Here is a 21,538-nt window from a genome sequence, read left to right on the forward strand (position 1 = left end):
AGCATTACAATAACTAAAAAACAAAGAGGGAGATAAACATTAAAGAAATCAGTAAGTTTGAATATAAATCAACATTTTGAAGAGACCACAAACTATTTTTCATTTTAGACAGCAGAATACTTTCAGACATGAAAGAGAATAAGAAAAAGCAAAGAAAAAAACCCACAGTCTAAATAAAAAATATTCCTATAATAAAGGGAGAGAGAGAAACAAAGACAAGAATAATGACACAGAATGATAAGGACCTTGTGAAATTTCATACCACACTTATTACTTATAGATTGTATTTGCCACTTTCATATATTATGATGAGAAAAGTCATAGATAAAGAAATAGCTTGTAATCACAGCACAAATGATTTCCATCTACTTTTACGACAGGAAAAATAACTGAAATGATAGAGGAGACATTTCATATGATATTAAAAGCTGAACTATTGTTACTGACTTGATATAGTGTAAAAGGAAAACCTGTGATTGGACCTGTGTGGTAGTGACTAGTAACTTCTGGTAATGTATTAGTAACATGGAGATTAAGTTACTAATTTTCTTTAAAGATAAGTGGGAAGTTTGGGGACCCAACATGGACCCAAAGTGTTCTCCATGAATGTGGTCCCATGTCCTACAGCAAGCTTACAGCACCACAAAAGGGCTTTCACATTGTAATGTTACAGAATTTGCCAGTCGCAGACCTGACCTTCATGGGAGAAGACCATGATGTGTGTGTGTCAAGGGGTGAAAGAGTGCATTTTTTGCAGGAAGATTTTCCCTTTTCTGTTCAGCAAAGTGTTCCAAGCATTTCCTCTATTAGTTCTATTCAGGGCTGCTCTGTAGACAATTTTGCCACCACAACTGGATTGTGCAGAACACCCTGGAAGGCACTGATCATTTGTCTGTAAAAAATGCCTTCTGTCATATTGGGAGATTTCAAACCATGGTTATAAAAGGACATGCTCCATATCCCCTGATTTCTGTCTGACTGCCATTAGTTGTGTTTCTGTTTACAACAGTTGCTGCGTAAGGCTTGCCATGCTTTGTGATATCTTTGCCATTATTTTTTTGGAAAATGTGAGTTATGGAAATTATTGTTCTGAATTTCCATAGTTATATCACTAATAACTGTGAAAACTGAAAAAGACGGTGTCTGATGTGGGGGAGTCGGGAAGGGGCTGAAATAAAACCCCTTTATTCTGCACTGGCAGTGATGAACTCCTCTATAGATAAACACACAGCACGTATCAGTAACTACTAAAATCAAACTGAGTGGTTTTGACTGATTTTATCTGTGCCATTTTCACTTTTTAGAAGTTTTAAATTGTAAGTGGTTGTGTTGTTTACATAAATATTGAAAAATCATCCCATTAGACTGAAACTCACATTTCTTTTATGAAAAAAAAAAAAAACAACAAACAAACAAACAAACAGAAACATTATTTTGCTTTTTAAATTTATAAATCTCTCTCTTGACATTTTTGAAGTAAGGACTAAGCAACAGATTTGCAGACCCATTCATGCTCACTTCAGCATATAACATCTCAGCTATAATCCTTAATCAATACTTTAACTCGCTAGCCCTTACTGCTTGCCAGTGTGTGGATCTTGCCCTCAGTGGGACTGATTACCAATTAGGGAACGAGAACCATATGCTCCAAATCACAGTTCAGTTTACTGAAAATGTTTGAACACTGACAGCAAATACTAGTGTATCTACAAATGTGTGCACAAGCCTTTTCAAATCTCTCAGGACATTAATTACCAGGTCTTCCATCTACTTTAGAGCTAAGCAGACATTGAATTATCTATGGAGTTTGAACCATCTGTGAACCATACCCCTGATAGTTCTGAAACTTTCCATTCAAGTATGAAACTTTATGAAATACATAAATGCACTCCTATAAGGATGAAGTGACACATATTACATGAGCAGGTATAATGACAAAAAGTAGAAATTCATTTCATTCCCTTAAGGAGCATCCTGTGCACTACCAATGGGAAATTGGCTTTGGGTCTGACATGTCATTGAATGCATTACACCTGTCCACTTAATTTTCTTTTTGAAGTAAGCAAAGAAGAACAGTTCCAGTATTTCATTAGTACATGGACACTACTTTATGTCCAAAGTACAACATTAAGTGTAAGAGATATACTAGTAAGTATGGAATTAATGTCCATAATATTGAAACATGTAAATAATCTATCTACATAAAATAAAATGAAAATATCATTTCCACTTGAATAATGAAAAACATGTCTAAATAGGAAGGAAACCAAAACACGATTATCACTGGAGGTGGTAAGGAAGCTTACATCTGCCTTTTGTTCTGAACTTGCTATGTGCATCCTGGTCATCCCTTTTGCAGTAGAGAGGCAACAGAGCCATCGAGGTAAAGGATGTTTGGGTTAGAACACTTCATTCAGAAAGGCACTGATGTTTCCTAGTAAAGCCTTGTAATAAGGAATTATTACAGCTCTAGTTACTTTTTTGTAATGGTTAATTGCACCCAGTGGTAAAGCACTTCATTGTATTTTTGATACAAAATTGTCTGGCGTAAAGTTTCAGTTGTTTAAGCTTGTTATGTCTGTCTCTGCAGAAGAAATGGGGCACCTACAGGTATCTGCTCTTGTTACAGACATCACGTTGATAGACTTGGGTTCTTACCAGCTCTTTCAACACCTCAGTCCACCTTGTGGACACTGGTAACATTTAAGAAAAAACTCCTCAGCTTTTCAAATTTGACTAAGTTTTTATGCCATATGGCACATACGATAAACTCTCCAACTGCTGATACCATTCCACAGCTAATGAGAGATTCAAAACCTAATCTAAAACAGGAGCTGTGATAGTCTCTTAGAAGTATTTCCAAAGAGGACATTCCCCCGTCTGTTTACTCAGTATGGTCTGACAGGAGACAGCTGGCCTCAGAGAGACAGGAAAAAAAGGAATATATTTCTATCCTGTGCTACTTAGACAGAGGAGAGCTTATCACAGACAGAGGTATAGAAGATGGTCAGCCAGGGAATCCAAAGTATGGTATTTATATAACTAGTAGTGTGTGTTGCGATTTCACAAATAGTCCCATTAAAATCATTGCTACAATGAAATATTTATTATTTTTTTGTTCCACTAATAAAACCTAACATGCAGATTAGGATCACTGCGTTTGACTTTGACACCAACATACTGGCTTTGTTTGTGGACAGAGATGCCTTTCTAAAAAAGTTTCAAGTGGTAATACAGTATACAAAGAGAAAGTTGACTATTATTTAAATGTGTTTAATGGAAAAAATAGTTTGAATACCATTTTTACTTTGTCTCAAGAAATATTCAAAGCAAATTTTAGACTTATCCACTAACATGCAAGATTTTTTTCCCAATATTATCATATTAAACATGACTAAGTATAATCACATAATAAACACAATAAAATACATATATATTAAGATATTAAATATACATACTATATATATTTAAACACATAATTAAAACATGTATTTTTAACCTCATTATCATGCGTATTTTACATAGCAGGGTCACTCCATCATTATCACATTGTTCCTTTGCAAATAGATGAGCTGCCAAAGAACTCTGAGAACTCATTACACCTTTCTGTGTTCACTGATGAATTCCCAACACTGAAATGCTAGAAAACAAACCCTTAAAAGGTTTTCGTAGTCCTAAGCCAGTGAACTTTTGAGTGATGTTTTTAGCAATGATAATGGGCACAGAAAGAAGGGGTCAGATGCAAAAAATCTGTTTTTGAAACATGACTCAAAATTGTTGGATGAACACCTAAAACAGAAACCATGGAGTGATTAGCTGTGTTTGAAAATACAGGTAAGAGGGTGGGCAGATTAGATTAAATTTTCAAAGCCACGCAGAGTCAAAGTTCCTGCTATTTTAAATGTCAGTGGAAATTGATTCTCCAAATGCTTTAATTTCCAAAAATTCAATCCATTAGTTGTCAATACAGTATTAAAAAGCAGCTCAATCTCCTGTCGTAGATAGACCTCTTTCTTACAATAGCAATTGACAGTGTGCTAAGGGCATGGTTGAGAAATAATTTCAGACAAAAAGAGCTTAAAGATTTCTTCCTTTAAGACAGTTTTACTGTGTCTAGGATATTTCCACAAATTCTAATAGGCTTAATATTTACGTAAAATATAAATTAGTTTTACTTCATCAAATTATGTATGGCAGATGAAAAAGTTAGGTGTGGATCTAAGAGTAAGACCCAAAAAAACAACTGCACTAAGCAAAGTACACAGATTTCTTTTTATTTTCAGCTTTCTCTTGACCACCAATTTCACCACGTAATTGCAAGTCCTTTGGACACTTCTCAGTGGGCGTAGAACTTGTCTCATAGATATGATACACATTCTTTCTAAAATAATGCTCTGAATTTTAGATAAAAGCTTTGCATTATAAATGTACAAAGCATTCTGCTAGGGAGTGTAATAAATCTGCTTTCAAATATCACTCTGATGTATAATGTATAACATAAAAGAATAGAACCATTTAAAAAGAAATCGTCACTTTCCTGTGTTCCTTTAACATCTCTCCTACCTGTTTGAAATATGGATGGCCAGTTCCCAGTCATGACTAGAAAAAGAGGTAAGCACTGCACTTAACTTCCTAACTTTGATTTTTACAGGGGTCTTTAAATAACTAGCTTCACTTTTTTTTTTTTTTTAAAAAAAAAAAAGGAAGGAAAAAATACTTTCCGAGTGCAATCACTGCACTCATTTCATGGTGAAATGTGTGACAGTTCATTCACTGCCACTGCTTTCAAAATGTCACGTTTCCAAAATATAAGAAAACAAAAAAATCTGAAGTGATCCTGTGATGGCTTTCAGACACTATACTTTGATAGTATCTTTTAGATGTACATACAGGGCTTTTACATACTAAACATACAAGGCTTTTGTTTCTGAAGGTATTTGCAAGCAAGTTCATTGTTTTATGTTAGAAAATCTATGTAATTAAAAAATGGACTATAACCATCACATTTAATGTTGGAAAGTAGCTTTTTACATTAAATTCTGCCCTTCTACAAACAAGAGTTTCTGAAAGTATCATGTTAAAAGGAAGAGGGAGGGTTTTGTTTTTGTAATATACTACAATTTTGTTTCTAGCAGCAGAATAAGAAAGTTTTCAAAGGGAGTTTGAACAGAAATGAAGTGTTTGAGGCAATCAAAGCTATTTCATTTCAGAGAAGTTAAAAATCAGCTATATCAGAATATTATCTACACTGTTCTTACAAAGAAAATCTAAAGCCATAATATGCCACAGCCCATTGTTACATTTCATGAAACAAAATAATTATTGATAAAAACACACTTCTGTCAAACATCCAGTCTGTTGAAAATTGGACATATGTAATGTATCCCGCTCTTATTTGCAGAAGTAGTCTCATTTTCTCTGATTGAAGCATTTACATTAATAGAGAATAACAGATAATGAAATCTGCAGAAGTGAGATCTTACTGAAATAAATTCCCGACCACATTTTATGTTGTCACTGTTTTGTTTTCCATTTTCCTTGTTAATATAATTAGTCACCTGGATTTCCCCTTCTTAACATTGGCAGAGAGTAAAAATGAGTTTACTCTTCTAATATAATATACAGTTCATTGTATGCATTAAAATATGCATGTCCTCTTCTTCAAAAGCCAGTTTTTGAATGATTCATGAAAAAGTAATCTACATCATTAAAAAAACAGCCCTGTGAAATTCATAGGAATACACATTTTGGAAAATGCAGAATGGCAGAATGGCCTTGACATTTTTGTTCTCTCCATTACCATTTTCATTTTCTTACATTTTATTCTCCCAACATTTCTGTGAGTGAATACTAACCATATAGAAAGAAATCTCACATCTCTAATTTTGTATTTTCTGTATTTAATATGCATGCAAGTTCTGTGTGTGTTATAATCCACTAAATATATACATACATATATATATTGTAAAAATTGCAACACTGGCAACATTCATCAAAGGTGGAACAGAAGTGATAAAGTAAATTCTCTATATGAAAATGTGCTGGATTTCAACAAATATTAATTTGACACTAGAGGATAAACTAAGGAAACTAAAGTCTAAAACCATGGGACTGCTACGGTCAACTGACTTATTCAAAAGTTTGGAGCAGAGGGGGCCAAGAGGCGACCTCCATGCCCTCTGAACCTGCTGAGGGGTGGAAGCACAGAGGGAGGCGCCAGCCTCTGCTCCCTGCTCATCACTGACAGGACACAGGAATGGCACAGAGCTGTGCCAGGGAAGGTTCAGACTGGACATTGGGAAACATTTCTTTACTGTGATGTTGGCCAAACACTGGAACAGGCTTCCTAGAGAGGTGGTTGATGCCCCACTCCTGTCAGTGTTCAAGAGACATTTAGACAATGGCCTCAGTAACATGCTTCAGTTATTTTGGTTAGCCTTCAAGTTGGACTAGATGATCTTTGCAGGTCCCTTCCAACTGAATATTCTATTCTATTCTATTCTATTCTATTCTATTCTATTCTATTCTATTCTATTCTATTCTATTCTATTCTATTCTATTCTATTCTATTCTATTCTATTAATTGCCAAGTAGTAGAAGACAAGGTTGTGTTCCATCATGTCCTCAGTTACTCTGAACAGTCCTAATATCCTTGGTTATTGACAGTTATATTCATCAAAGAAATGTAGTTCCTTCTGAAGCATACACTTTCCTATAGCTATGATTATTATTTCATCCTATGAAAAACAGAAATTAAATGGCTGTCATCTATATCATCTGGTATTTAATTTAGCCTTTGATGACCAGATAGTCATATTCTAAAACAGTGTTCTTTGACTACTTTGTCCTTCTTGCTTCATATGAATTCATCATTACGAAGCTTTACTGTTACTAGATTATTCTCTTACCAGAAAAGGAACCATGATTTCCTGAAGAAAATAAAGGCAATTGAATTGAAAGATCTGTACTGAAAGTACTGGTAAGGAAATTACCATCTTCTGTGCGTGTGTAGAAAGATAAGTTAGTTGCTGATAAAACAGAATGCCGATTAATATTACATATTATCAACCAGTTTATTACTGATTTTCAAAATTTTTCTAATTCATACAGTTCATATTTCCTACATAGACCACATAAGCTAAACTTTTTATCAGAAGAAATGAATTGTAAGTATCTTAATCATGTATATGTTTGAGGTGCCTAGAATAGTATCTATCTGATTGCATTCTATAGTCTAATTGTAGTCAACGGATGCCCTTAACAGCATTTGCCAACTGCTAATTTTGCCTTATGGTACTTTACTTGTAATCTTTGCAAACAAAATCAGTGACTCTTCCTGTTTAATTCTGAATAATGCTCTTTGCATAATATATTTGGGGAAATTCATCACATGAATATTTCTTGACTGAATACATTATCCTAAATAAATTAGAATATATATGTATATTTACCATAGAAGCATAATATACTTAAATAAAACTAGAAACACCTAAAATATAAAAGGATTTTTTCACATGCATACTTGTTGCATATTTTGTGCGAAAGGTTAGCTTATTTATCTTTAAAAGCTTTGCTCCCTTCGCTGATCAGAATGAGAGGATGAAGCAGGACTTGAGCATGTAAAAACTATTGTCTACATGAATTACTCTTAACACTATACAAGGGATAAGTCCCAAAGAGTGAAGACTTAAAAGATTTATTTCTTGGACATGGAAGGTTTTTTATTTATTTACTTTTTAATTTAAGTCAGATTTACAGCTCTCATATACTAGGACACTTTTCATGCTTTGACAGTAAAAGGAGACCGGTGTGTTAAATAAGCAATGTGAAATACGTTTGAGCAAATGAAAATTAGAACCAAAATGGCCGATGAGTCTGGTTCTGATCATTTACACCCATGTTACAGCTCTGTAGCCCAAGTTTAATTAGCAGAGTTAATCATGATTGATCAGTTTCATGGAAAGGGAGGGCATCACATTCTCTCTTGTGCCGAGTAAGTCTTGGAGCCAGTGAGATGGTAGAGATGTGTGATCAGCTCCCTTATTTTAAGGCCAGGCCTGCCTCCAGTGAAATTGGAAGCTGCTGCCAAGGAGCTTAGTGTTGTCAGGTCCTGGGCATTAAGCCACTGGAAAATAGCCATGCTGGATTTCTGTTCTGCTGTCCCAGCTCTCCCCATGTGTTGGAAGGAGGCATAGAAATGCAGAGCCCAGCTGTAGTACAGATGCATCAGCTCAGATGCATGCTCTCTGGAATACTTGTTCCTGGGTTATAGCCCAACAGGGACCAAAACCTAGCTTCTGAATCTGTTATTCTAAAACAAGTAGGCTTATCGATGGAAAGGGAGCAGCAAAACTAGACAAAAGTGGGAGCTCAGAATACAGAATTGTCAGCACCTGAGCATAAATTTGCCTGGGTAGTAAATGGAAAGACAGTCTAATTTGAAGGTCGGTGTAGAGCCAGAGTCTGACTGCTCCTACTTATAATCACCGTCAGTACCTTATAGAATTGATCGATGCAAGACACATTCTTCTATCTTGTGACACTTTGCTTGATTTTAGTTAATATCCCAATTTTAATCTAAAATTTCAATTTCCTAATCAGATCAATCCAAGCTTGTGTGATCTTAGAAGTCTTTTTTAAGCCCTCCCCCTTCTTTTTTAATGATAGCATTTCTGTGTTTTAATTAAAAATACTAAAAGAGGACTTGGCCTTCAAGCAACCTTTTTTCTTTAAAATGTTTGGCAGTTTACTAGCTTACAAACCCTTTCTGATTATTTCCTTAGTAGGCAATTGCTTGAACTGAATGAATACTTTTTTTTGTTTTCTACAAACCATCATTTTTCTAATGAAAGAAAATTGAAAAATTCCCAGCTAGTTCTAAATTTAAACAATTTAGCTTTACTGTGTTTGCACTTCCTTTGTGTCTGTTTTCTTCAAACATTGTAGCAAATTAGTTTACTGAAAGAAATACTGGAAAAAATAGCAAATAATGATATAATGGTGGAAAACAATCATCAAATCAACATTTCAGACTCCAGTGACTAATCCACACAGCATAATCTGACACTCAGAACTAAATCCCTCTAGCTCTGTTGCCTATGCCATGTGACCTAGGTACCCTATTAAACCAACTTTAAGACTTAACATTTTTCATCAGATTGTTCGTGAACTCAGGCAAGTTACGATTTCAGAATTATTTAAAAGCATAATCTGACCTATCAGATCGCGCACACACACAGAGGATTACTTCATCATTTATTTGGGAGAAAAAAAAGAGAAATGAAGTGACTTCATTTTAAGAGTTGGTGTCATGAGGTATTTGTGCACTTCCCACCAACAGGTTATTTCCCGAACAAAAGGTTAACTTCTATGTCTTTTTCTATCACAGGGTTTTATAAGCAGATTTACATACTGTGTACTCTACTTTGCACACTTGTTCATATGTCACATCCTGCAGCCAATCCAAATTAGTATCAACGGAGAGGAAAGAATAACACACAGCAAATAAAATTGTCTATAAAACATTATGATATGGTGAGGAAGGTTACTGGCTGCACATCCTGCCTGCTATTTAGAGTAATTACAAAAATTAGCTTCGGACACGGCCACAGATGTTCCAGGCTCATGATATTGAGGCCTAGCTTTTTTTATTTGAACAATTTGTGCAGGCCACTGTTTAGCCTCACAGTCAAACATACAGCTCATGTCCCTACAAAGAGAAAACAAATGATCTGCATTTACAGTAGGCTTTAAATTTGCCAGAGAGACTCAGCCTGAGACAAAAGGTCAGGGAAGGAAGGATATTCTGTGTAGTTACAGAAGCTTTTGACATAGTAGTTTCTCTTCACAAGAGTGATCCTTTGATGATACTTAGAACTGCTTATAAATGTTACCCGAATGCTACCAGAGCATAGTATTCTTAATATTGGATTTCAGCATTGTATTGCTAGCCATATTTATATATCCATGAGGTATTCTGAAGAAAAAAGAAAAAAGAAAAAAAAAAAAACATTTTTATGGAGCCAAAATAAGACAGTACACCCTAAGGAGATTGGCATCTTATACAAACATGCATATGCATCCCAAAGCGAGGTATGCATCAAAAATTATTGCTGGGGAAAATAAACAACTCCAGAGATGACTAAAGGGAGAAGCAGTAAGTATTCACTGAATGAAAAAAAAAAAAGACTCTCAGTGAGACAGAAAAGAGTGAATTTTAAAATAAAGAGGCAAAGCCAGCACTGAGAAGCTGGAGATGGAGAATAAAAGGCAATTCATTGTGTATATTCTGTACACAGAAAGCTTATATTATCACTAGTAGAGATGTTGGCTATGATCAGAATGGAGGACATGCCCACTCAGGCAAACCCATCTACCATAACACCTCTCAGGGATGCTCAGATCTGTGCTGGTGTGCTAGTATGAGCTTATTGCCAGGTCAAAAACTTGTAAAAGACAAATTAAGAAATGTAATGATCACAGCAGTGAAGAGGCACCTTGTGGAATTTTCAAGAGGACCTAATTGTGTGATACTTGCTGATTGTCACTAGAGTTGCTGTAAATGCCTAAATATTCTTAGAAAATCACACAACCATAAATCCCTAGGCATCCAACTACCTGAAAACATTTGGTTCTCTGACCCTAGAGATATTTGAGGGATTCAAACACAGTCTCAGTGAGCAGCTTAGAAATCGGGGAAAAAAAAAAAGGTCACTAACTTTCTTAGTAGATTAACTTTTTCTTTATCATACTGTGGTATGTCTTATTGCACAGCCATTTTTGAAATTGCTTAGTATAACTGATGCACAGAAAAATGATGATTGACTCAGAAGAGACGTGCTTAAAAAAAATCAGGACATGATATTTAGGCTAATAACATTTCTGAACAGCTTGTTTGGAAGAAAAGGTACTTTACACATTTGGCAAGCATGCTAAATTGTGTCTACATGAAAAAAAGAAAGAACAAGCAAAGCGTTACATGATATTAAATAAGATCAGATGCTGTTCTTGAATAATGCATTTAGATGCACTTGTTCCAATTCAGAACTGAAAAATAATTATTAACATGCTATATTTAAATTATTAAATATTTAACCAAAATTACACAAGAACAAGTTAGCAACAAAAGACTGATTTCACAAACAAAAAACAAAACCAAAACCCCCCGCACTGAGAAAATCATCAGAGAAAAAAAGAAACAAGAACCAAACTAAGAATGACAACTAAGAACATATCACTGACAATGCAGGCAACAGAGCACAAAAGGTTGTACACCAGACTGAATGTATTTCAGCCTACAGTGTATACAGGCAGATCTTTTGATTTAGGTCATGCTTCTTTTAGGTATTATTCCAGGAAGTAATCTCTACAAGTTTTGTGAAGCTCAGCTGGAATGACTGTAGTTATTCTGGCAGATAATGCCAACAAAATTTTAGGCTAATATCAGAAATGAGTACTGCCACTGACCAACCCCACTGGAGCATGGTGGCATGTGATTCTGGTTACGTTGCCAATCAGTCAGGGCCATAAGTTCCAAAATGGTAAAAAGAAGAAAAAAAATATATATATATAAATAAGTTTTATTTTCTGGTAGGGAAAAACAAACAAACAAAAAACTTGTGAGGCCTTTGTGTATATTCCTATGTCATAAATGCTTTTTTATAGCAAATAGCAAATACAAAGTACTACTGAAATTCCATTAAGTAATTGCAATTTTAGGATTAAGGAATATGCAAATGAAAGACACGTTATTTTTCTTTTAAAGGTGAATGTTCCAATGTAGCCAGCCATGAGGAAATATATCTTAATGTTATCAACTATATAGAAAATCCTGACACACCAGACTGTCTTCTATTCATCATAGCTATACCAACCTGAAACTAGTGTAGAGATTTGGATTTAGCTCTACTCTGCAGGACTGTACACTTTTCCATTCCTAACTATCATTTATTTTATGCAATGTAATTGAGATAAATTTCTGACATTACCATAGCCACCTGGTTATATTCAAGTTGGCTGACCTGTGCAGGTCCTGTAGTCTTGATGAGTTGAAAGAAATTTTTAAAAAGCTAAAAGTTCGAAAAGTTTCTATATGGAAACTATGGTTTCTATTTGTCTAAGAGAATTCACAGTGGGTAGTTTTCAAATTAGCCTTGAATGTATATTGCACGTATCTACATATGGACCAAATCTCCATACTCATTCTTTTTGATATCGGAAAAAAGAAAAAGAAAAAAAAAGAAAAAGAAAAAAAAAAAAAAAAAAAGCTTGTTCTTTCTTTCTTTCTCTCTCTCTCTCTCTCTCTTTTTCTTTCTTTCCTTGTTTCCTTCTTTCTTTCTTCCTCTATCAGAAGAAGATTGTTATAATAAAATAGGTAATATATCAGTGATATAAAGTCAATTCTTTATGTATTTTCAAGTACTAGATTTACATAGTCCTTTTAAAAATGTGTATAGAAAGTTCAGGAAATTCATCTGCTTCTTTCTTTGGAAATATTGTATTATGATCACCTCTTACAAAGAGTTATTTGTAAATCAATACACATATCTAACTGGTTACACATTGTCCCATTGTACCTAGGAACCAAATCCTATACCATCGTTTTCCATATACATTATTGTGATGATTTCCACATTCAGACACGTTCATGAGTACACATACACTGAAGGGAAGATACACCTGCAGAGTGTAAAATTTCAAATGGAGGCAAGGAAGGGCAGAGTTCGCATTGACTGAGTTAACTGATGCTTACCTTTTTCTGAGCAGTGAAAACTTCAAATCAGCTAGCAATGCATCAACACAAACTGTACATCATAAATCAGAAAGTACTTGAGATACAGCTTGTACAAGGCCAGTATTCAAACTTTAACATTATGTGTTGTCAAGTGGAACAGTACATTAATGACATTTTTTCTTTTCCATGAGATAAGCAGTTACTTTGACAAAACTGAGCCTTTAACATAAAAGAGATTTCTTATGGTTTAAATTTTCACAGTGCTCTTGCATATATTATTGGTCACTCTATGAGACTAAAAATGTTTTAATACAGTTATATGCCTTTCTTCTAAGGTCATTGTAAGCTGCTTTTCTATCTTCATATTGTTTGAGGCTGCCTTTTTATGAAATTTTCCTAAGTCTTTAGAATGTAAAACTGTAATTACAGTGTGTTGTTTACTTTCTCCCTGTTTCTGTAGGAGCTTTTCATAGCTTTCCCTCTTGTACTACTGTTGCTGCTAGAGGAAGACTTAAAGTGACAAATAAGACTAATTGGATCAATTATGCTTCTTTTTGCCTATGTTTCCGATGTAATCCCCTCCCCCAAATGGTTCAAACCTCTTTTAATTCATACGACAAAACTTTTTTTTTTTTCCTTATGGCATAGTTTTTTTTTTAACCATGATATGTTATGATGTCTTCTTCAAATTGTATTCCTTTTTTGTGTAGATAGATAGTGGAGTGTTGGGAGCAATTAACATAACTCAGAGAACTAATTTCCTGTGGTTCTTTAACTCTGTATTTATGGCTTTCAGAAGAGTGGATCTGTACTCTAAGGATTAGTACAGTCTGTAAATTTTAGTTGTCTGACTTCTTTCTTTTAAGGAATTAAGATAAGAAAAATTCAGAAGTGGCTGAAATCGCAGAAATAAATGCATGCTTTGTGAAGTCTTTTCTCCTTTTTTATTTAAAAAAGTCATGCTTTTAAGTTATGTTGCAGAAATACTTACACATCTACTTTGTAGTTGAATCTGTTGCACATGTACCTTTCCTTCTGAATTTCTTGTGCCAAACTTGCAAGACCCAAAATCAGGCAATACTTCAGCTGCACTCCTGTAGCCAATGATCTGTTGTTCTACCATTGATTAGAGTGATGATTAGGTTAACACAGACAGAAAATGATTCAATTTGTTTCACATAACAGCTTTTGCCAATATTACAGGCTCCCCCCCCAAAAAAAAAAAACAAAACAAAACAAAACAAAAAAAAACCATGAAGTTGTCTGTGCAGTCTATCTGATAGCACTAATGGATAGTGACCACAACAGAGAAACCACTGACAAAAAAAACTGCTGAGCACCTCCATTTGGGCTCATTCAAATCAGTTTCAGCTGTGAGTCTCTACTACAATAACCGATTCTTAAATTTAAATTTAAATAAGGTGCTGGGGGTGCTGACAGCCCTTAACAGCCTCTTGCAACACTGCTTGGCCTCACCTGGGCCCTCTCCCAGCCACCATTTTAGCTCAGCCCAGGGTTAGGCCTTATGCCCTTGTCTCTAAGGTGTCTATATCTTGGGGGACTTTGGATCACCCTTGTTTTCTCAATTTTGTGCCTAGAAGCCTCTTTCTGTGTTGTTGTGCTATCCTGCCTGGCCGATGGGGCCTGAGTGTTGCTGTGGGGATGAGTTCATTGTCTGGCTTGTGCTGCTGCCTTGCTGAGCCTGTGTCCCTGGTAAGTACTTGGTGTGTGGGGCTCTCCTGGGAGTCAAAATGGGGAGGGTTGGTCATGGGGCTATCTTTTAGGGCTGCCCCCTTGTATCAAGCCTCACGGGCTGGTTGTGGTGGTGTACTGGGGTTTTTGAAGCTTTTTAATACTTGGTATAAGTAGAGTTTACAGCTACAGACATGCATTCCTCCTGAACTTGTTCCTTGCTTTCATTATAAGCAATGTGTGAAAGTATGTTGCTCTCAAGTCAATTCAGGTTTGTGTGCTGGGGTTTTGTTTTTGGCCTTAAATTCTTAACTAAGAAATAGTTATTCACAGAGCTACAATTAGTAATCCTTACTACTTGGAGGGGGGAAAAAAGCTATATATTATTTTTTCCGCTCCTGAATACTTAAAATCTTTGTCTTCAGTGTTCTGTTCCTCTCTTGGTCTCTGCTTTTTGGTGTCTTGGATGTGAAATTCTGCTAGGTGAGACTTTTGGTAGATATTCCTGCCATTGCTTGCAAGGGAAAACTTTTCCCTTTTCACAATCATTAACAATTAGCATGTTCCATCTCCCAAAACCAGATTTAGTTTTTAAATTTAATCTTTAACTACATCTTAAGCCCCAGTCTCCTATCTGCAGGAGGTGATGAGATAGGTCTTGTTGGGCAGGCTAGGGCCCCAGAACTCTAGAGCTCACGCTTTCCTTTCAACTGTCCTTACATTCTTAAACCATTTACAGAAAACATATTAAGATCCTTAAGTAAACCCAGGATGAAATCATACTGAAATAATATAATCTCACTAGAAAATCTTGCTAGTTGTTGAGATTAAAGCAAACAAACAACAAAACCATTAGGTAAGCATTAATTTGTTTTTTCTTTTTTTTCAGTTCGTTGACTGGTTACACTTTGAGACTTGTTATCTCTTAGAGAGAATTTCATTTTAATCTGTTTAATGAGGTTCACCTTTGACATCTTAAACTGCTACTAATAGGTAGCTGTACTCTACTACAATAGATGTAAATTCCAGGAATACAATTACTCTGTTCAAGTTTTCTGAAAACTTGATGCATAGACCATCTTTCCTCCCACTTATCTCTCAACATTCTTTAGTAAGTAAAACGCTTGCTCACAAGGGAGTGTAAGGTAAAATCTTAATGCGTTTTTGCTGTCCTCTAATGTAATTTAGCAATGAAACTATTAAGAAGTAGCCAATACTAAGGGATTTAAGCATATATTTTGCAACCAATGACTAGCGATTGTAGTTGGGACACCTCTTTCATTGTTATGATTGTGAAATGGGTTACTGATTTGTTGTTGTACTTCTCTGGTTACTTCTCTGGCTAAAATTCTTGATTATGCTTTTAAAGTGAATGTAGTTTGTGACTGGAAGCACTAGGGACATGCAGTATATTTAAACACAAAATGGATGAAGAGTAAGTCTATCAACATGCATATGTTTGTTTTGGGGATTTCTGGTAGAATGCTGAAATGCTCTGCGGAATTGGCAAGAAAAAAAAAAGTATTCACAGCAAATACTGTATCACAGTGCTGTTTCCCCTTACTGGGAGTGGGAGGGGAGTGGAGAAAGAAAAAACCTACCACTACCTGGGCTTGAGGGGGGAGTGGGGGGGGGATGAATTTCATTGAATGTCTGAATGTTATCAGTCACTGACAAAATAATTTTACATTCTAACCATATCTCCTAGTGTAACCTTGCATTGTTGTAAGTAAAATTGTTCTATACGGAGAGTAGGAAGGTGTGTTTTAGAATGAATACATTCCATCATTCAGGTTGTGGGGAAAAAGGCTTGGAAGAAAAAGAATTTTTGCTCTGTAAACTACCTGTTCTTTGTTGGCTGATTCTGCATTAGTGTGATTCTTGAGAGAACATCTGACACAATTTTGGTCAATTTTACATGCAGGTGCTATGCTGAAGTGATGCTCTTGGAGTTCCCAGCATCACAGAGTTGATCTTATTTCCCAAATGAAAGGTTAAAGGGAGTTAGACTTTGGCATGACCCAGGACCTCTTTTATTTTTTATTTTATTTCTGAGCTTCTGTCAATAATCATAGGAACTGGAGACTTCATGTCAAAGATGGATGTTGTTAGGGAGTTTAAGCCTGTCACTTCTATTAATCCCTCTTCCAGTTTCTCCAACTCTTGTGTATATGTTTAGTATGTACATTTTGTATGTAGTCAGAAGACATTAGAGTTACGAATTAGAATACAGGAGGCTAGTTGAAGGATATGTGGTGATGCCTTTAAGGAAATAGGAGGTATGCTATGGAAGTTGGCTGGTTTCTTAGCCCACAGTCCATATGCTGAACGCTGGATGTCTGATGTCGAGACTTATGTAAGAACACATGAAACTGATTTGGCAAAATTTTTTTGAAATTCAAAGGAGGATGAAAGTGTGGAATTACAGAAGGAATTCTGCCAGCAGTTAACACGGCCTGGGAAGAATAACATACAATCTTTCTTACTCTCTTCCCAAAGAAGTTTTGAGGCTGCTAGAGAGCATGATAGGTATGGCATGAAAGATTTTAGCTCTTACTTGCTGTAGTAACAAATCCTGGCCCTATGAGGTGAACTAGGTGCCCAAAAAATTTTGGTCATGAAGAAAAAGGTGGTTTTAAGGAGTCCAGCTGTCCTAGTCACAGCCCAATTTAAAGGTAGTAGGATGTGAGGTCTGTTACTGTCTTTGTCTTCCTGCTTATGGAATATTCAGAATGTTATTGATGCATGAAATTGGCTGAATATGAACCTGCAGATTCTGTATCCAGGCTCAGAATGGTAAGCTAAATAGATACCTCATGGGGGGTCTTGCATTTTAACCAGAGAGCTAAGAAGAGTATTTGCTGTGTCTTACAGGACTTGCTGTCTGTCTCTTGTTGACAGCGTTCCACTTTATATAGTTGAATACACATTCATGAGCGATGAGCGAAATGAATTTGTGAATAGTATCACTTGACCAGAAACTACAGTTTTCAGTGACTAAACTTTTTTTTTTTTTTTTTTTTTTTTTTTTTTTTTTTTTTTTTTGAAAAAGGTTGCCCAGCCTCACTAGAAATGGTAGTGATAGACCTAGACAACTCGAGCTTCCTGTGCATGCTGTTTTCTTTGGAATTTCTCTTGTGATGAATTGCCATAAATCAGATTAAAAGGAGGAGAAATAGGGGTGTGTTTTCCTAGTGGAACAATGAATTCAAGCTTAGGCCTGAATCTCCCAATTTGCCATGTGTTACAGATTGCTGAGTTTCTGCAGATCTCTGTGAGCTTCAGTAAGTCACTCTGCAGGAAAATAGTGATCCGCCTTTGCAAGAACTTAAGACCTAGTTGTTTTTCTTAGGATGCCACCATTTGTCTCTGAGGGTGAATTATTTCTTCCTTTCTCTGGCCTAACTTTTCTCTCCTTGGATCTGAAGAAAGCTCATCTGTGGTTCAGGAATAGCATACTATGTGATGTCAGGAATATAAAACGTGGGGAGAATAAAGAAGTGAGATTCAAATACAGATTTTATTGCAGACTTGTAGAATAATCGTGTTCCTTTTTCTTTTTTTTGTCCAACAGTATCTCCTTTAAAAACTGCATAGTATTTTCTTGTTTGTTGCATAGGACTGTGTGCACAGTGGGAACATTGCTTGGGTGTAAATGTCATGCCAGTGCATCTCTCCGACTTGCAGGTTGGCTCTCATTCTCCTCCAGTCAGCCTGGTACAAAGAACTACCTGGGGCTGATCTGTACCTAGTGGAGACAGATTTTTAGTATATTTTAGTACACAACTACACATAATATGTCTTACACACCTTAAGTAATTTTGGCTTTAAAAACCTCTCTCAAGGGAGAGCAGGCCAGTTCTGCAAGCCTATTATTTACTGCTATTGCCCTTGCAATCCTGTCCTTGCTAGATTTTCTGAACTTGCAAACTCTCTAACCTGTCAGGTAAAACAAACCCCAAATGAAGAAAGGTTAGAATGTAAAATCTACAGGTCTGTGTTGAAGTGCTGTTTTATCTACTACAAAAATTGTACCTTACAAAGGTGAAGGGAACTGTTAGAGAATGGGTGCCCTGAATGAGAAAAGATTTCAGACCCTGGACCTAGAAGCCTCCTTGTTGATTTATTTGAGAAAACTGCTGTAGTTAGTACTTGATTCAGAGCAAAAAATGGAGTTTCTCCACTCTTCATCTTCAAGTAAAGACGAATGAGCTTTCATAATGGACCTTGCCCTGCCAATAGGAATAAATGACTGTGATTTCCGAACGTTTTCAAGGAGACCTGGAGACTGAATATGCAAAATCTCTCATTCTATCATTGAAAGTGCAGCCTTGGATTATTACTGACAGCCAAGATGCAGTTAAAGTAAAGGTCATGCAGACTATTGACAATAATAAATTCTAAGATTTGCTATCTTTTTGCTGAGGCCTGTGTTAGGCCATGCATCAAAAACCTGTATTAAAAAAAGTGGTTTGCCCTCAACCAATAAACAATGCAGTGTACATTTTTCAAGTTTGCTTTTTTGAATGAGCTAGAAAAGGCCTCATATTTCATATTATCTTTTAATTTAACACACTGGGAGTACTGCCCACCAAACAATCAGTTTAATCCTCTGTGCCCACCTGTAATGTATAATTGAAGTTGCATAAAATAATTTCCTGCTAGTAGGTGTAGAAATCAACATGATGGTATATTTGAAGAAAGGCTGAGGATAAACACTAGCAAGTTAATTCATTTTTCAGCAAGTAAGCCTGAGGTTTAAAAAAAATAATAATCTCTAATATAGCAGGTTAAGTAATTGCCTGTTCCTAATTGGCGAAACAAATATATTGCTTCAAAACTTGGGGCATGTGGTAGTCTTTGTTTGCGACTGCTTCATTATTAAATAGAGGAAAAATAAGGTACAGCATGAACAAAACCAGTAGCTAACAAATAAACACTGCTTTAGTTATTGATGTTTAAAAACGCAGGTAAAAGCAACTCTTTGAAATGAAGCAAGGCACAGTAAAGGAGCACTATCTTAATTTCACTGCTAAATGTATGAAACCTTGCTTTATGATGATTATTGATTTAAAAAAAAATATCTTTTGACATAAAAATACCATTTGAGTATCTTACTTTGAATATAATGAGCTTGGCTCTCATATAGAGCAGTTTGAGAACCCTGGAAGTTCATTATAGCTCTATGACATTCAGAGAGCAGGTAGTCCGTGGGGAGTTACTGTAATTTTCCATATTCAGAATTACAATCTAATCCTGACAAGAGAAGAGCAGTCTTTACAGTGAGAGGGCAGAAATGTTTGTGGCTTTTCAACCTTTGTGCTAGGCTTTTTTTTTTTTTTTTTTTTTTAAATCAAATGCCGTTTGCTGTGGGCAGTTCTGCTACAGGAGCATTTGCACAATAGGAACTGGACAAATGGCACAAAGTAATATAATTTTCAGCAGAGTAGCAACTTAGTCACTGATACCTCAGTCTCAGCCTGACAACTTAGTGATGAAAGATGCAATTTTCTGTTCAGTCCTGTGGGTTATCCCCCATACTTGGTTTTAGAGCAGCGAGATTTACATAACATACTGATTTTTAAGGTACTGTTCAAGTGTCTGAATTTACTCACTGACGTGGCATAGAGCTCCTTGATAGTTTTATTTAATTGCAACTAGAGACTGAGGAAAGCAGTGACTACTTTAAAATCTGTGGCTCCAATACCACCTATTGGATAAATAAACACATAATTAAATACTTCAAGCATACAGAACAGTAAGAATAGATAAGGGACTTTCCATTTAGCACACAGTTGCTTTTTTCCTGTTGATTTACGTCTATTCTCTGTATTGCATTTAGTTGTTGAGACCCTCCTTAAATTGCTCAATTACATTAGCATTTCTTATTAAAGAAACACAGAAAAGCACATACAATTTCTAAATCTTCCATCCATGTGTATTAAAAAATCTAAGCTTCTAGTTTTGAGTGCAATTATTTTATAGTCACGGTAGATAGTTTAATAGTATTTTAAATATTTCTAAGAAAAATATGCATCATAACTATTGCTTTAATACTAAGCATTTAAATTATGCAGTGTAGGATAGGCAGGCTTTGGCTTGTAGGTACGGTAAATGTAAATTGCAGAATATTTTTTGTGGTTTAAACTATTCCAGTACTATTTCAGTTAGTTCAGAGTTACCTTATTATATGGGGGAAGTCTATATAGGGCCAGTGCTATAGTTTCAGATGTTTGAAGTAATGAAAAGATTTTTCTACATTGGCATAGAAATACTGAATGAAATCATGTACTGTTACCTTTGAGACCTATCTATTTCATCCAAATGATGTGTTGACCTTATATGTTAAAATGAACACTGAAATGTAATCAACTTGGTCTTTACTTTTTTACCTTCTAGTCTTGTAACTGGGTTATACCATGATGTTTTCCAATTCTCAAAATTGAGTTAAAGTGTCTTACCAGTTGCTGTAGAGATAATACATTTGTAGGTGACCCAGAATTCAGTTTTAAACTTAAGGAAAGATAACTGCAATTGCAGTGGGTTGCGAAGTAAATGTCCATCCATGTGCAGGGGGCAGCTACCTACAGCTGTTCTGAAGTTCATACTGTCTATGGGATATGGGAACGTAAGGCCAGGGTCATTGTGGCTCTGAGCACCCTCAGTTTTTACTTCTGTCATTGAAAGACTTTCAAAAAAGGCCCTCTATTTCATTCTTTTGGAGATTTCTTAATGATGCAAAGGACAATGAGAATTAAAAAATAATAAAAATGAACACAGGCAGAGGGTACCCTACCATCCTTCTGTTAAAAATCTCAATACAATGTACTACATACTGCTTTGAATAATAGTACAAAAATGTTTCATAGCTCAAAAGAGACAAAAAGAAAGCTTTTTTCTTCAAATGGAAGTTTAGCTTAGGTTATGTGACTAGGATTTTAACCTTCCTGATTTTTCTTTTTGTATTAAGTGGAAGTAACTTGGCTAGTTTGTAGCACTTCAGGTAGTGAACGCTAACTTTAAGAAATAATGCTCAAGAATTAAAATCAACTGAAGATTTCTTATTTTATAGTGTTACCCTCACTGCATGTTGCAGGCTTGTATTGCACGGAA

At 35.6% G+C, this 21,538-nt stretch overlaps 1 protein-coding gene across 1 annotated transcript in view; it reads left to right on the top strand.

Moving 5' to 3' along the window:
- Nucleotides 1-21,538, top strand: part of LOC311436130 (uncharacterized protein) — a gene marked incomplete at its 5' end in the record, with an annotated part of 364,735 nt that overhangs the window by 164,472 nt on the left and 178,725 nt on the right. Inside the window, one exon of the mRNA XM_084517972.1 lies at nt 14,332-14,446. Coding sequence (XP_084374098.1) covers nt 14,332-14,446 — 115 coding nt within the window. The remainder of the gene's footprint in view (nt 1-14,331; nt 14,447-21,538) is intronic.

The sequence above is a fragment of the Aythya ferina genome, assembly GCF_964211825.1.
Source record: "Aythya ferina genome assembly, chromosome: 4".
NCBI classification, from domain to species: domain Eukaryota; kingdom Metazoa; phylum Chordata; class Aves; order Anseriformes; family Anatidae; genus Aythya; species Aythya ferina.